Source organism: Pogona vitticeps, chromosome 1 (assembly GCF_051106095.1).
Source record: "Pogona vitticeps strain Pit_001003342236 chromosome 1, PviZW2.1, whole genome shotgun sequence".
NCBI classification, from domain to species: domain Eukaryota; kingdom Metazoa; phylum Chordata; class Lepidosauria; order Squamata; family Agamidae; genus Pogona; species Pogona vitticeps.
In genome coordinates, this window is record NC_135783.1 from 246,858,256 (window position 1) to 246,874,771 (window position 16,516).

At 41.2% G+C, this 16,516-nt stretch overlaps 1 protein-coding gene across 2 annotated transcripts; it reads left to right on the top strand.

Annotated features, from left to right (window-relative positions):
• Nucleotides 1-2,486: 2,486 nt before the first annotated feature.
• LOC110078293 (membrane-spanning 4-domains subfamily A member 15) lies at nucleotides 2,487-16,122 on the top strand. Of its 2 annotated transcripts, XM_020792291.3 has the most exons (7): nucleotides 2,487-2,694; nucleotides 3,111-3,233; nucleotides 3,930-4,040; nucleotides 8,001-8,057; nucleotides 8,609-8,761; nucleotides 9,344-9,469; nucleotides 14,083-16,122. In XM_020792291.3, the coding sequence occupies exons 2-7, from the start codon at nucleotides 3,174-3,176 to the stop codon at nucleotides 14,143-14,145; spliced, it is 570 nt and encodes a 189-aa protein (XP_020647950.2). In that variant the 5' UTR covers nucleotides 2,487-2,694; nucleotides 3,111-3,173; the 3' UTR covers nucleotides 14,146-16,122. The 2 variants fall into 2 exon arrangements, with proteins under 2 accessions (XP_020647950.2, XP_020647951.2); XM_020792292.3 differs by lacking the exon at nucleotides 3,111-3,233 and having other exon boundaries at nucleotides 2,616-2,694.
• Nucleotides 16,123-16,516: the final 394 nt, after the last annotated feature.

Here is a 16,516-nt window from a genome sequence, read left to right on the forward strand (position 1 = left end):
CGAAAATAAAAAACCCATTGAAACGCATTGAAAACCGTTCAGTGCATTCCAATGGGCTAAAAACTCACCGTCCAGCGAAGATCCTCCATACGGCAGCCATTTTCTGTGCCTGTATAGCAAGGAATCCATCCCTAAGCACAGCGGGGAGCCATTTTAAGCACCCGGTGGCCATTTTGAAACGCTGACAATCAGCTGTTTTTGATTGTCGAAAAGCGAAAATCAGTTCCTGAAGCAGGGAACTGATCATCGCTAAGCAAAATTCCCCCATTTAAAAGATCGTCGTGAAGCGGATTCATCGTAATGTGAGGTAATTGTAAAGCAGGCACTACTATATTGCTATTTTTACTGGTTCTGTAGGCTGTATGTGCCATCTCATATAAATCTCATCATTTGCCATCCTCTTGTTGGAGTCCCCGCTGCCCTAAAATTTGATTAAAAAAAAATCATAAGTGATATATCATTATTTTCCTGTCACTTTTAACTGTTAGTCAATGTGCAACTCAGTAGTATATATCACCTGCAGCCCTTCTTTCTTTCCTTTTTAAATTTTCATTTCTTGATTCCTTTCTCGACTTTCCATTTTTCTCCCCCTTCCCCTCCTTCTCTCCCCCTTCTTTTCCTTTCTCCCCTTTACTCACTCATCCCCTTTTCCTTATTTTCCTGCATATTTCTCCCTCTCATTTCTTGGCTTTCATTTTTTTTCTTTTCCTTTTTGAATAGTGTTAGGAGGAGGAAGTGGGTTTTAAAAGACTTGCAAAGTATTGTGAAGTGCAGGGTTTTTTTAAAAAAAGACTGTGGAGACATTAATGCAGCACCCCTTTCTTTCTCCCCTCAAACAACTCAAAGCAGGAAACATTCCTTTCTCTGCTCAAACCTTCTTTCCCCTTTCCTTCCTTACACCCACAAGAGTTGTGGAGGGGAAGCTGTCTCCTCTTGAGCAATGCATTTGTGTTCTTTTTGTGGTGGCAGCTGCTGCTGCTACAAGCAATTTATCGATTTCCCTTTCATTTTTTTAAAAGAAAATGGGCACAGCATCCAAAACCCTGATCCCCTTTGCAAAGCAAATAGATCAAAAGCAATGTTCACACAAAGAAGCAACAAGGACTAAAGTGATACATGAAGATACATCTTAAAACAACCTTGCCGGTGACGTAGGAAAAACTCATTGGCTGGCCAAATGAATCAATCTTATTTGTGCATCATGTGAATGGGAATTTCTAAAATTATTTAAATAACAGCAGAACTGATATAAATGGAGTTCTTTCGGCACATGGGTTGAGTCCTTAATTATCATAAAAGGAATTAATTACAAGTAAATTCCCATTTGTAACTAGTTGCTTCCAAGCTCTGGGTAGGTGTTAGTAGATTTCAAATGCACAGGATATACTTGCTTGTTCTTTTTTTAGCAGAACCACAAGAACCACTAAATGATGGCTGAAGATTGGAGTCAATTATGTAATGCCAGGTGCCTTGGTTACTACTGACCCAGGCAGCAAAACATCTTCAGCTGACCCAGTGTACTAATGAAGAATAGGGAAAGCAATAAATTATGCAGTAGTTAAACATTATTGTGAGATAACATTGCACAGCATTATTTGGACATTTCTCTATGGCTGGCCTTGAGATGGGGGAGTTAGGTGGTCAGGCCAGCCAGGGTGCTGAGCAGAGGAGCCAAGATGATTTCAGTGATATGTTTTTTAAAATATATTGTCTGCAGTGAACTGCCAAAATATAAAAGCAGCTGCAAACTAAGAAATATTAAAGGCAAACATTGCACTGTACTGCTTCAGAGTTAGGTAGTCCCTTGCCACTAGTCAGAAGCATTAGTTTGTGCAAGATGTAGCCAAGTGGGTGAGAATTTTGAACAAATGTGTTGCCATTGAATCACTCAGATCATGACTCTCAGTGGATGACAGAGGCTTTGCTGGGATGCTAGAACTGGAGCAAAAATGCACTTAAAGCAGAATAACATCTGAGAAAGAGATCGCTCTGAGTCCTTTTCTGCAGACATTGCTGGGGAAGGCCTGGGAGGAGTAGGACCTCTTATGGTGCAATTTTATGCAAACCCATAACAACCACATCACTTGGTATCACTGGAAAGCTGCAAACCTGCACAGAAGTGGGGGCAGTTTGCCACAAGTCTCTCCCAAAGGGAGCGCGCACCCCCCCCCCACAGATATTAAAGTATTATTGGGAATAGGAAAACTGAAAACTGAAATACATAATAGTAAAATGGAAAAGAAACTTCAGGTGTTTTTATGATAAGCTCTGTTCTCCAAAATAGGGGTTCGATCCTCTCCCATCTACACCATGGACAATGATGTGCCACAGGAAGTGGACTACGTGCTCCAACTTCTTTGAATGACTCACATCAGTGCAATATTGTAGACTTTTTGTGGGTTTTAAAGGAAGCAGTAAAAGAACATTTCATACCTTCATTGCAACATAGAAACCTTTGCCTGCTAACCTCGCTGTGAAAAAAGAACAGAGATGCTTCCAGTGGGCCAATGCTGATGTTGAAAGTTTTCTCATCCTCCAAGCAGTGAGGGAATGATTGGGACATTTCCTGGCAATGTAATAAAGTCAACCTCTTAAGCTTTCTGGCCAAGAGGTAAGAAAGCCCCAGAGAAAGAGATCACTGAAGAGAGACCACCATACCCTTAGGCCACATCTTTTTGGCTGAATCTGCCAACGGTGAGTAGCAGTGGGACTGGATAGAAATGTATGAGTCAGCATGAGGAAAAACAACAGAGTGTGGAGTTGCCTCAGGCAGTAGATTTCGGACATCAAGAATTAGTTGTACTAAGTGTTAATTCTTTGCCTTGTTATCATATTTTACTGCTGGTATGGAGAGATTAAGTACCTGTGGGATTTTCTGCTGGATGTGTCCACTTAACTAGGTAGGCTAGCCTTTGGTATTACACACGGTGAATGCGGTAGGAGAGGCGCCACTTGCAGCTCCATCTTAGGGATCAACGTATTTTGGGCCTGCCCTGAAGAAGGTATGAAAATGAAGATGGGGAAAGGACAGGCATCATCTCTCCTGATTAGCAAATCATTATATATGTATGGAAGGTGTCTCTGAATTATCTTGTATTTTTTGGACTTAGGGGACAGCTGCCTTCATTCTGGACCCTCTCAGAGCTTTGCTCAGTACCAAGACACTTTGAAGTATGTCAGAGGCTGGAATGCTACTGCAGAAATTCCTCCGGGGACATCCCATAGTTTTTGGGGTAAGCACTGCACATGGGAAGTTCAGCAGCTCAAGCAGGCAGACAACTCTTTCTAGCACAGCTGATCTGTATTAAAATTCCATGGCCTAACATCAAAGATGGCACATCTGACAGATACCTCTGAGGATGCAGCTTGAATGGCCTGGCCTGTGGATCTGGCTCACTTTTAAGTGTCCAAGCCCCCTCCCCATGTAGGGCCAGATTTAGACATACTGAGGTCTGAAGACACGGCAAGCCTAGGAGGCTTCACAGCATTGTCAAAATCTGTATTTCTAACACAATAATTGCCTGAAACACTGGTTCTTAACCTTGGGTTACTCAGGAGTTTTGGACTGCAACTCCCAGAAGCCTTCACCACCAGTTGTCCTGACTGGGGTTTCTGGGAGTTGCAGTTCAAAAGCATCCGAGTAACAAAGGTTAAGAACCACTGACCTAAAATTTAAAATTGAAGGAAAGAAAGAAAGAAAGAAGTTTTGGATCATCATCATTATCATCAACATTATCATCATTATGCAGTATTTAAAGTCACCTCATGATCTAAAGCCCTAAACTGTCACTTACCCAGTTTGTGCATAAATCTGGCACTGACCCATCCCATTTGGCAACTACGGATGGGGCATGTGCAGTCATAGCCCACCTTGTTTCCTTAGCATTGAGCTCCTTTAAGAATGCCATCCTTCTCTCTCCTCTGTGCAGGCTCTTTTGATGCTGATTGGGCTGTTCCAGGTGGCCTTTGGAATTGTCTTGTTCTTCTTCCCTTGTGTCTACAGGGATGAACTGGGCACCCATTTCTATTCAGCCGCACTGGTGAGTCAACACCATCTGCCTTCTTAGCCCTTCCATACTACTCCTGGGCTACAGCTAGTGTGATGTAGTTATTAATGTGCTGGGTTAGGACTCAGTAGACTTGGGTTCAAATCCATGCTCAACCATGAAGCTTCTTGGGTGATCTTGGACCAGTCACACACTCTCAGCCATATCTATCTCACAAGGCTGGTGTAAAGACAAAGCGGAAACAAGGGGAACCATGTACATGCTTTGGGCTTCTTGCGGAAAGGTTGAATATAAATGTAAAAAAATCAATATGAATTAATAAAGAACAGAATAATAGTCTGAGTTAGTATAGAGCAGCTTTTCCTATCCCTAAATTTCATTGTGGAAGGTGAGACTCACAGTATGGTTCAGCTAATTCATAAGTATGTGCACAGACATTCAAACATGATTCCAGCATAGTCAGGCAAAATGCTTGCATATGCATCGGGCCTCATGGCTCATCTGGATGGCTGTGGGAGCTGGAGAAATGGGCAGGCCCGCTGCAGTGCGAGTATGAGATCAGGTGCATGCAGCTGAGTCTGCATAAGACTGTGTGAGGAAGGCTTATGCAACAATCTGTCATTGTTTTGTAAGCAAACAGGATTGTATTTATTTATTTATTTATTTATTTATTTATTTATTTATTTATTTATTTATTTATTTATTTATTTATTTATTTCCCGCCCATCTAGACCGAAGGCTCCTCTGGGTGGCTAACAGCACTCAAAAATAATAAAAAAATAGAACAACAACATTAATACAACTGAAAATAGCAAATAAATTAGGTATTGACCGGAGGAAGGCCTGCCCAAAGAGCCAGGTCTTGAGTTGGCTCTTAAAAGCACGCACCGAGGGAGCCAGATAAATTTTTTTTGGAGGGGGGAGGAGATTGTTCCAGAAGGCCTGCCGAGAAGGCCTGCTTTCTTATTTCTCTTTGGGCATTCCTTGGCGTTAAGCCCCTCAGCCACCCATCTTGAGTAAAGCGAGTGATTTGGGTAGATCTAGGTGGGAGAAGACGTTCCGCAAGATATTGAGGTCCTAAAGTGTTTAGGGCTTTATATGTCATCATTAGTATTTTGAAATAAATGTGGAAACAAATGAGCAGCCAATGCAGGGCAGCAAAAGTAGGGGAGATATGTTGATGTTTTCTCACCCCAGTAAGATGTCACGTTCTGCACCATTTGAAGCTTCCGCATCAATCTCAAAGGTAGCCCCATGTAGAGTGCATTACAGTAGTCTAATCTTGAGACTACAAGTGCATGGACCAGAGTGGTGAGGGACCTGACATCAAGACAAGGACGCAGCTGGGCAATCCACCAAAAATGGAAATAGGCGGTACGGACCACTGATGCTACCTGGGTCTCCATGGTAAGCTCCGGGTCAAGGTGGACCCCCAGATTGTGAACCAAATTCTTTGTGGTGAGAGTCACCCCTACAAAAGAGAGGCAGTTCCCCAAACCACTGACATCAGGGCCACCCACCTTCAGGACCTCCGTCTTGTCCAGGTTCAGCCTCAGACAATTCGCCTGCATCCATTTCAATACGGCCTCCAGAGAGCTCTGAAGGAACAAAACGGCATACACTGTTGTTGGAGAAAAGAAGATGTAGAACTGGGTGTCATCAGCGTACTGATGACGTGAAGCCCCACACTCTCTGATGACCCCACCCAGCAGCCTCATGTAGATATCAAACAGCATTCGGGAGATAATCGAGCCCTGCGAGACCCCACAATTAAGAGTCCATGGAGTTGATACACTCTCCCCAAGCTGTACTCTCTGGGATGGTCCTCCAATAAGGATTGGAGCCAGGCTAGCACCAGACCACCGATTTCCAGCTCAGAGAGCCTCCCAAGGAGGATACTGTGGTCAACGATATCAAAGGCGGCTGAGATATTGAGGAGGACCAACAGAGATATTTTGCCCCTATCAGCAGGTTATCAAACAGGGCCACCAATGCCATTTCCCTACCGTGGTGCATCCTGAAGCCCAACTGAAGTGGATCCAGGGCATTGGTTTCATCCAAAAGGGCCTGGAGCTGGTCAGCGACCATCCTCTCTACCACTTTGCTGAGGAAAGAAACATTGGTGACAGGACTATAATTGCCAATGTTGTCTGCCATCAAACTTGGTTTCTTCCTAATGGGCCTAATGAGTGTCTCCCGGAGAGACCCATTACCGTAATTTTCCGTGTACAAGACGCCCCCATGTATAAGACGGCCCTCACTTTTCGAAACCAAAATTAAGAAATCTAAGTGGGGCTCAGCAAGTGAAGGGGAAAGCAGGGATCAAAGCCCTGTGGGATCACTTTAATCCCTGCTTTCCCCTCCACTTATTTTTGTTCTTTCCTCAGCTTACTTCCGTGTATAAGACAACCCTCAATTTTTAGTCTATAGATTTTAGACAAAAGTATAATCTTATACATGGAAAAATGTGGTAATTATTGCAGTGGCCCATTCATTTGGATAGGCCTGGCTGCTTTGATTAGCCAGGCTGGGCAAGAGTCAAGGGAGGAGGTGGTGGCACGACAGCGGTCAGGCACTTTGTCCATCATAACTGGTGTCACAGGCTGAAGAGATCAAATCTCATCAGGCTGTGTTACTATGTATTGCCTGGTGGATGACTTCCTGGGGTGTAGGTGGGATGCATTCTAGAGATTAGCATGGAGAAAAGCAGAAATGAGAGCTGACTGGGGCTCCCCCATTTTCTTTGGCAAAGGGCAAAGGAAATGAAATTATTATTATTATTTGGCTCCGCTAGGCCATGTAGCAAACAGACTGACGGACCAGTTGAGAAACTGCCTGCAGCCAAATCCGTGGATTCGGCTGTGCAGTTTCTTGACCAGTCCTTTAAGAGAAACCAAAGAAAATATTATTTTCTTTCTTTCTTTTTAAGCGATACAGCACATCAGTGATGGTCTGTGACAGTATTTTTAAAAAAATCACTTCTCTCGCTCCTCTGCTAAGGAGCAGAGGAAGTGTTCAATTTGCTGATCTCCTGAAGGGGCTCACTTATTAAGCCGCCTCATGATACTGGAAGTTCCAACCGGAAGGCGCCTTGACAGCTGAGAAGGCTCACTTTTAGTTTATTCCCAGTGACCATACACACTGGAAATGGACTAAACCAGAGCAACTTTAGCTGCACAAAAAAAAAATACATAGAAGCCCCTGGCAGGGGATCAAAAAAGTGCAAGTTAGGATTGCTCTGGAGACAGAGTTTGGTTTGCTGCAGTGACTGCGTTGTGTGATCACTGTGAAAAAGAGCAAACCAATCCTATGCTTCAACAGAGCAAACAGGGGCACAAATATCTGTCTGATCGAGCCCTCAGTTGCAATGGATTATTCCACACCCCCACCCCAGTCTCTTTGCTACGTGGCAAGCAAGGAGGGAGGGGGCTATGGCTCTGTTGTGAAGGCGACATGAACCATATCTGCACCCTTGATACGTACAAGTGAATTGATAAAGATCCTAGATAGGCAAAAGGGTATTCTGCAGGTTAGTGTACTTTAAGAGTATATGCTGTGGCTTTTTAAAAAGCATACCGTATTTGCTGTGGGTTTTTTAAAAGCAACTGTAGCTTAAAAAAAAACTGTGTTTCAGACACTTGGAATGAACAGAAGATGCGAAATCAAAACATGTGAACTGTAAATGGAATTGAATGGCAGTTAAGCAGAGACTCGAATGAGGTCTATTTTAGACAAGGAGAATTGCCTATATTTAATCCAGTATAGCCTCGCATCAAGTATCTGTTAACACAATGTAGAATTGTTAAAGCATGATACAATTGTGGATATTCTGGATTGTTTGAAGGTAGGCTGGCATAGCTGGGGAGCAGAGCTGGGACATAATGGTAACTCAGACTTTGTGTTGTGGGACTAGAGCGAAGACTAATAGGTGATAATAGATTCACTGTGTGATTTTGTGTGCATTTGTTGAATCTCCCCCTCTCCCCCATTCAGCTGATCCTGGCAGGCATCCTCACCCTTGCAGCAGATAAAGCCAACAGCTTATGTCTGGTAAGTGTGGTGAAAGAGCCCTGTAGGACTACAGGAGAAGAGCTTAATCTCCCTCCCTTTAGATGAGGATCATGTGACCCATAGGCAGCATGTGGCTCCCAGGAGCCCCTGTGGGACCCCAGCACTCCGAGCCTCTCCCCCCCACCCGGATCCCCACCGCAATATTTAAAAAAATATGACAGGGAAATTTTGGCTCAAATCAGGCAGTATGTGTGTGGGAGGCATAATTATGTGATGCTTTGAGGGAATGTGTCGTTGGGCTCTCCCAAGGGCTCTGAGCTTGAAAGATTTAGGAAGAAGTGTCCAGATTTTTGAAAGTTCATATTTTAAAGGAGCCAAACAAAATTGTAGGCTTACTTGCACCCCTTGTAACAAATCATCGCCACTGTGTGGCAGTGCTGCTTCATCCATTCTCGGTAACATCAGGCGGCAGCAGGCTCACTCAAGTGCTGGCGTGAGGAACTTCACCCGGGCTCTGGTATAGGGAGGAAGTCAAAACAGATGATGGTAGCATAATCATAAAAGGAAAAGCCATAATGGTTCTCTTTCAGGTGAAAGCCTGCCTTGTCATATATGTTGTCTGCGTAATCGTGGTGGCAGTGATCAACATTTTCTACCTGATAGATTTACTGTATGACCCCGTTAACAGGAATATCAGATGTTCTAGAACAGATCCTTTTTGTGAAATGCTGCATCAGATTGCGGTGAGTACCTCTTAGTGTCAAGGTCAGTTGATATTTGGAAACCACTTTGGAACAGATAAAGACAATCATGCTGGGAAAAAAGATTGAAGGCAGCAGGAAAAGAGGATCAGATATGAGATGGATTGACTCCCTAAAAGAGAGCCACAGGCTTAGGTTTGCAAGAGCTGGAAAAGGCTGTTCAGGACAGGACATTTTGGAGATCGCTCATTCATAGGGTCACCATAAGTCAGAGGTGAATTGACAGCACACGACGACAACAACAAATGAAATTGCAATTTGGGTTTGTATACATATATTTGTAGATATGCTATATGCCAGACCTGACACAGAATTCTGCGGAAATTTCTTGAGACCTTTTTAGTATCAGTATGGCCACTGGGCAAGATATATTTTTATTTAAACTGCTAGGGCTTCAATAGTCTTAAAATATATGGGAGATGTGTAAGTCAACGGGCTTTAGAATCCATCTGTCAGTAAGTTTGTTCTGATTTGGAGGGAGGAGGATGGGTTGCTGTTTTTGCCCTCTGAGCAGAGGGCCATCTACTCACCATCTCAATCGGAGTCTCATGCTCTGTTTTTCAGGTTTGTTGTGCAGGCGTACGTGGCATTGTCCTAGTTTTAACTTCTCTCGGATTCTTTATTGGTGTCTCTATGGCAGCCTTTGGATGCAAAGCTGTGTGTCGCCAGAGCTTAGAGGACGATAATGTGGTAATTTGTTAGTCTATATTATTGGGGGGGGGGGATAGAGCTTATATAACACAGTGAGTTGGACCATCTGGAGCCAGAGTGGGAGTTCCAATCCTCACTGTGCCTCCCAATGGAGGGGCGGCCAAGATCACCTGGAGTGTATTTGGCGGATGGAAGGTATGTCTGTTGCAGCCTGTAAGGCTTTCAGCAAACTGCATGGTCCAAGAACACACCAGAAGGAACAACTCGTAAACTACTTCTGCATACTCTGTTCCTAGACAATTCCAGGTTGGATGAGTAAAAAATGACTTGATGGCACTCAGTCAGTCTGTCAATCAATTGATTGTGGGATGATGGTGACAAGAGGTGAGGGGAAGAGCAAGGTCAAGGACTAGGGAAAAGAAGTACATGGGTGAAGTTAGAGATATAGTTTGGCCACTTCCACCCTACCCATAAGTCCACCAAGGCATGCCCTAGATGAGACCTAAATATTTCTCCTTGTGTTCTACCAAATCCAGCCTTCTATAAATTAAACCATTAGATTTAGGTCTACCCTTTTAAGACAAGTCTTCATCCTTCACTGAACAGTAGATAGCCCTTTCTGCATTTATACACTTCTGAAATATCCCTCTATTAGTTTGTATTATTCTACTTAAACATTTCTTGTTGATTCATCTTGAGATGACAGGACTTGTTTTCTATACTTTTGGCATTTTTGTTGCCTTCTTCCAGGTTGTCTACATCTGCTTCACATAGTCTACAAAATTAGACACAGTGCCACAATTTGTCAAGGATATGAGCTGATGGCATAAAGATATTGCAGATGTTTTCTTAGTTTATTCCAAGGGTTGTTTATTTTACTTTTTATTTTTGCAGATTCAACACTAAAAAACAAACAAAATTAAATTGAACTAGCAAAGAAAGAGGATGAAAAAACAGAGCAAAAAAGACTAAATACAATGTTAGTACTAACTATAAACCACCATTATAAATTTACAATATAGTTGTAACCCTTGCTATCTACATCTTATATTATGCATATAAATCAGTGTAGGCTTCCCAGATTTCCAAGTTAATGTTCTCATTAAATTACTTATTTATAATATTTTAACCCACCTGTCTCCTAAAAAAGGAACCAAGGCAGCTTACAAAGCTTACAGCAGTTAAAAGACAGTATTTAAGTCAGTAACAATGAGTATACAATACTAAAAGTATCAGTGAATACTTAACCAAAAAAACATAAGGAAATCCAAAATGCATTCAATCCACTAAAGTGGAACAGCCCATTTAAAAAGCCCAACTTGGCAGCCATTCACTCAGGGAAAGCTTGCCTGAGAAGAAAGGTGCCTGCTTGCGGAAAGACAACAAAGATGGGGCCAGTCTGGCCTCCTGTGGAAGAGAGTTCTAGAATCTGGGAGCAACAACAGAGAAGGCCCTCTCCCGTGTCCCCATCAAATAAATCTGTGAAGGTGGTGGGACTGAGGGGAAGGCCTCTCCTGATGAGAATGTCAGTACGATACTTGTTCAAATGAAGCTAATGCTAACAGATCCTCCAACCATTGTGCAGTGGATGGTGAATATTTATCCTTCCAAATGTAGAGTATAAGCTTCCTAGCCACCATAAGGGCTTGTAAAGTCTAGTTTTTATGACCACTTGTAGACCGCAAAGGACATGAAAATAATTTAGCATTAATAACCAGAAATAACAAAGATTTCCCCAACACTGCATTAATACATGACAACTTCAATCCAAAATAAATGTATTACTGGGCAAGCCCAGACCATATATGTTTGCATATGTTTCCAGTATTACAATTCCAACATCTGTCAGAGTTCAATAGTCCCTTCCTAAACAACCATTATGGTGTCCAATATACCCTATATACTGTTTTTGTTGTTGTTGTTGGCTCAACCTCAATTTCAAGTCTAAGGAAACATCCTGTAAAGATCCTAATTCAATTTCCCATTGTTTCAATCACACTTTTTAACCTTCTAATTCTCCATTTCATATCTACCTTATAAAGATCCGTTAAGCATTGATATACCATGGTTATTTGCTTGGAATAATTCCCTCCAACAATTTAGGAGATTCTGAAGCACTCAGTGCAGCTGGCCCAAAGACAAACACCAACAAATGCTGACGCTGGAGATATTGCCATTCTGCACTCATAGGTAGATTATATTTAGCTTGTAATGTGGAAACATTAGACATTCATTGTACAAATGTATCAATTGGTCTAAAGTATATATATCACATTCCACCTGCTTTTTCTGCAAAAAGGGCTTTCTTTCTATCTTCCAATCTGAATTTCCTCATAAAGTTATTTTATCATGGACATAATTGTAGCTGACAAACCAGTATACTAGTGATGGGCACAACTTAGAAAAATGGTGATTCATTTTGATTCATGATTCATCAAGGTTTATGAATAACAAATTAGGAATTTACATTTTTTTCCTTGACTTTAAAACCCTATAAAATCTCCTCCAAGCACCAAGAGACACCAAATTTGTGAGGAAGCTTCCCCTGACTCTCCTCTACAATCCCTTCTAGTTTGGTAAATATTGGGTTTCAGACATCCAAGTTATACACCTACAAAGTGCCCAGGAAAATGCCCTTTAGCAACTGGCTTGGAGACACCCAACCTTCATGAAGAAGCTATAACTTCATTTTGCACAGAATATTCTAGCTCCCATCTGTTTCTTAAAATTCTCATAATTCAAAAGCCCAATATTTAGATGCCATCAGCCAGTTTCTGGCCATGTGAGTTAGTTTCATGACAAGGGAGCATGGCTTGAAATTTCTATCACATTTATGTGGCATGTTATCACTTATGGAAGTAAAGGAACCTATACCTCTGAGTAACCAAAAGCAATTTTGATGCACCAATGAAAGAAATGTATAATCTAATTCTGTAGGATGTTGTACACACCAAACATCCATTAAGCCCAGCTCAGACATATATCTTTTTAGCATTGACTTCACTACAGACTGAGTTCTATGGGGAGGTGTACTCCTATATAGGATAAATTCAAGAATCTCCCCCAGTTATCAAGTGGTTATATGTTATGTCTTTCCATTTGCTCATACATTCATGAAAGATTACAGGAGAGTCCAAATTTGGACCATAAATATTCACAATTGTTATTTTCATATTTGAGGTGTTTTTTTTTTTGCCGTTAGACTCTGGATCTACTCCACTTGTAACACTACAAGAGGGGCATTTTAATGTATAAATATAGCTACACCTTTAGAATTCTTATAATGACCAGTAATATATACTTCTCCTAACCAATCTTTACACAGACTATTTTCTTCCACAAAATGTCTTTTGCAATCATGCAACATTTTCTTTAATTTGTTTAAGTTTAGAAAGCACCTTTTTCCTTTTTTCAGGGTCATGTGGTCCCTTAATATTCCATGTAAAAAAGTTTAATCCCATTGTGAATATATAACAATATTCCTAGTAACATTATACTCTAGCATATTGTTGTTTAGTCGTTTAGTTGTGTCCGACTCTTCGTGACCCCATGGACCAGAGCACGCCAGGCCTTCCTGTCTTTCACTGCCTCTCGGAGTTTGATCAAATTCATGTTGGTAGCTTCGGTGACACTGTCCAACCATCTCATCCTCTGTCATCCCCGCCTCCTCTTGCCTTCACACTTTCCCAACATCAGGGTTTTTTCCAGGAGTCTTCTCTTCTCATGAGATGGCCAAAGTATTGGAGCCTCAGCTTCAGGATCTGTCCTTCCAGTGAGCACTCAGGGTTGATTTCCTTAAGAATGGATAGGTTTGTTCTCCTTGCAGTCCAGGGAACTCTCAAGAGCCTCCTCCAGCACCACAATTTAAAAGCATCAATTCTTCGGCAGTCAGTTTTCTTTATGGTCCAGCTCTCACTTCAGAAAAAATCCATAGCTTTGACTATTCAGACTTTTTTTGGCAAGGTGATGTCTCTGCTTTTTAAGATGCTGTCATGGTTTGTCATCACTTTCCTCCCAAGAAGCAGGCGTCTTTTATTTTCGGGGCTGCTGTCACCATATCCCATAATTAATAATAATAATAATAATACTAGTAAAAATAATCAAAACCAACATTTTTTGAAAAAAAGAGTCTATTTCTGAATACGCTATGAGAAACATTTCCTTTCCATATCAAAGCCCCAATTTAATAGTAGTTATCTGTAGTCAGCAACTAGTTAGGTCAACAGATACAACAATTATTCTTACCCTAATGGTGGCACCCACTATATTGTAAAGACCAATAATTTTTAAAAAAATTAAAGGAGAATGAAAAACAACAGCCAAAAGAAAAGCAATTACAAATAAAAATGAAGAAATAACAACAATACAAAAAAATGAAGTAAAAATAACAGAGAAGGGCAAAGTAACAATGTAGCCTTCCAGTTCTGGATGGCAGCACAATCGACACACTCCCCAGCCTCTCCCTCCCATTGGCTACCTAATTCTACTATGTATATTGCATACTCGTAATGGGAAGCATGATCACTGGAAAGGAGTTTTCAGACAGACTGTGACATATCAATCAACCTTTGAATCAGACACATAAGAAGAGGGTCGGGTTATGGGGAGGGGGAAATATCTGTTCATGAGAAGTGTCTATATTTCTTTTACAGCCCATTGCTGGATCAAGGCATTTTCCCAGTTCAACTGAAGTAGTCAGAGAGATTCAGTCCTAAGAAGTTTGCTCGTGGATCTGAATCCTAAGCACCTGGAACTGGAAGAACCTCATAACACAGCTGTCCCGACTCGTCCCTTTCCACCTGCTTCACGAATACACAGAGGAATTTTGTGCTTCCCTGTCTTCTGCTAACCTGCTGTTTGCCAAACTCCTGGGCCCAAACATTACATGGTCCCCATGCTGTATTTTTAACATTAACCCGCCTTTCTGAAATGTAAGCTTTGAAAGGCAGGTGAGTGCATTAAACTACGACAGTGCACTTGCAGCTCACAGAAACCCTAGAATTGCTTTACGATGGCCATGTGTAAAGTCAAATGTAATTTCCCTTCTTTGCTTTTAAAGAACTATCTTACAACTGCAAACACTGCATGTAGCACATGAGGCTTTTTTTTTTTTTGTTCTCAGGGGGCTTGTGTGTGTGTGGGTCTCCTCATTTTATTTCCTGTCCTAACATGCTTTGATGTAGCCAAAGGTCTTTTGCAGAAAGCACAATACGAACTTATTTAAAATGCTGTCCTATGCAGGTTTACTCAGAGGTGAACAATAAATAAATAAAATCAAAAGGCTGCTGTTGCAGCAACACAACAAAGGGTTTTCCAATAGGAGTATTAAACAAAATACATTGCTTCTGGCTTCAGCTAAAGCAGATACTCTCTAGTAACCAGCACTCTTTGTCTGGAGGGGAGTTGACTTGTGTGACTGTCCTTACTATTGCCTGGATATTTATTCTAACCAACCCTTAGGAAGTTTATGACCAGTATCAAGGAAGACAGCTGTGGTAACAACTAGACTGAAGTCTGTCCCACTGTTTATACTGCAGTTCTCAGGGTTCATATCAATTACGCAATGTACACCTAATCATGAGCAGACCTATATTTTTTCCACCATTATTATTCGGAAACCATTGTTCCTTTGGTAGAACATTTGTTTGTTTGTTTGTTATAGTTTCTGCTCATTTTTTCTTCTTCTCCCTTTCTGGCCTGTGATTACCTATATCAGTCCTTTGGAAGAGTGATGAGCATGTCCTTGTCACATTGAGGGTGACATCTTCATTGGCATTTGTGATGACCCAGAATTACTCCTTTCAGCTTGTACCCATGGGATTGGCACTTCTAAAAACAGTTTGGTGTTTTCTAAAATAAAATTTAAAAAAAACACAAAAAATAGTCTAGCATTACATTAGTTAAATAATGCAGTGGCATTTCAGGAGTGGCTGTGTTTTGGTCAATTCAGGACTAGGTCTCTGAAAACTGAACAAAAAGGTAGCTGGTAGGGAAGAGAGCTGAAATAATAGCAGAGGAGGATGTAAAGAACTACAGGGGGAAATATACCTATGGTATGTTCACACTAGAGATGCACCTTCCTGGGTTAATTAAACATTTCTGTGTGAATGACAACAATGACTTCAAACAGTAAAAAGTTCCAGGGTATGTTATCGAATATGTCATGTCATCCTGGTACAACCTCCCATCGAGTCGCTCCCTCAGATTTTTTTTTTCCACTGGATGTCGTTGTGGCCCACTCATAACCAGAACCATGTGCATATGGCTTTTTTGTGGCTTTTTGTACAGGTTTGTTCATTTGTACTCCATGCATCTGAAGAAGCAGACTATACCCGTGAAAACTCTTGCCACATAAAACCTGTTCGTCTTAGAGGCTTCACAAGAATCTTTGGTGATTCAGTAGTAAGTCCCTTATATTTAGTGCTTCCGGTGAGTATAGATAGGTTTTCAAGAGTTTTCTCCATTCTTATCTTAAAACTCAAAGAAACTGTAAATAACATGTAACCTGACATCCTTTTTTAAAAAAATTAAAACTCTTCAACATACTTCTTTATTAATATTAATTTAGAAAATCCATTATAAAAATACTTGTGAATATTGTGCATTGTGAACATTGGTTAGTTCTAATAAAATTTTATTTTTCTGCTCCTCTGTTTTTTTAATGTGCTGTAAGATAAAAACCTGTCTTGTGATCTCCTGATTACTGTCTTGTTTATTTTGTTGTTTAAAGAAAGCTTAAAAATAGCACCCAGCCCTTTGAATTTACAATGCAGTGTTATGCATCAAAGAGCCTTCTGACATCTAAGAAATGCATTATGCCATAAGCTTTCATTACCATTTTCCAAGAAGAATCTTTAAAGATATATTACAGAGCAAAAGAGCTAAAAATGTTATACCAAGATATTCAACTGTCTTCACGCTGCATATGCAATTCTGTGTCCCAGTGCCAGGATCAGAACTTGGAAGTAATGAATTACAAGTAATGCGGTCACTTGTAATGAATTACATGTGGGAAGTGGGACAAGATTACATTTCAAATATACCCGTATTTTTCGCTCCATAAGACGCACCTTTCCATAAGACGCA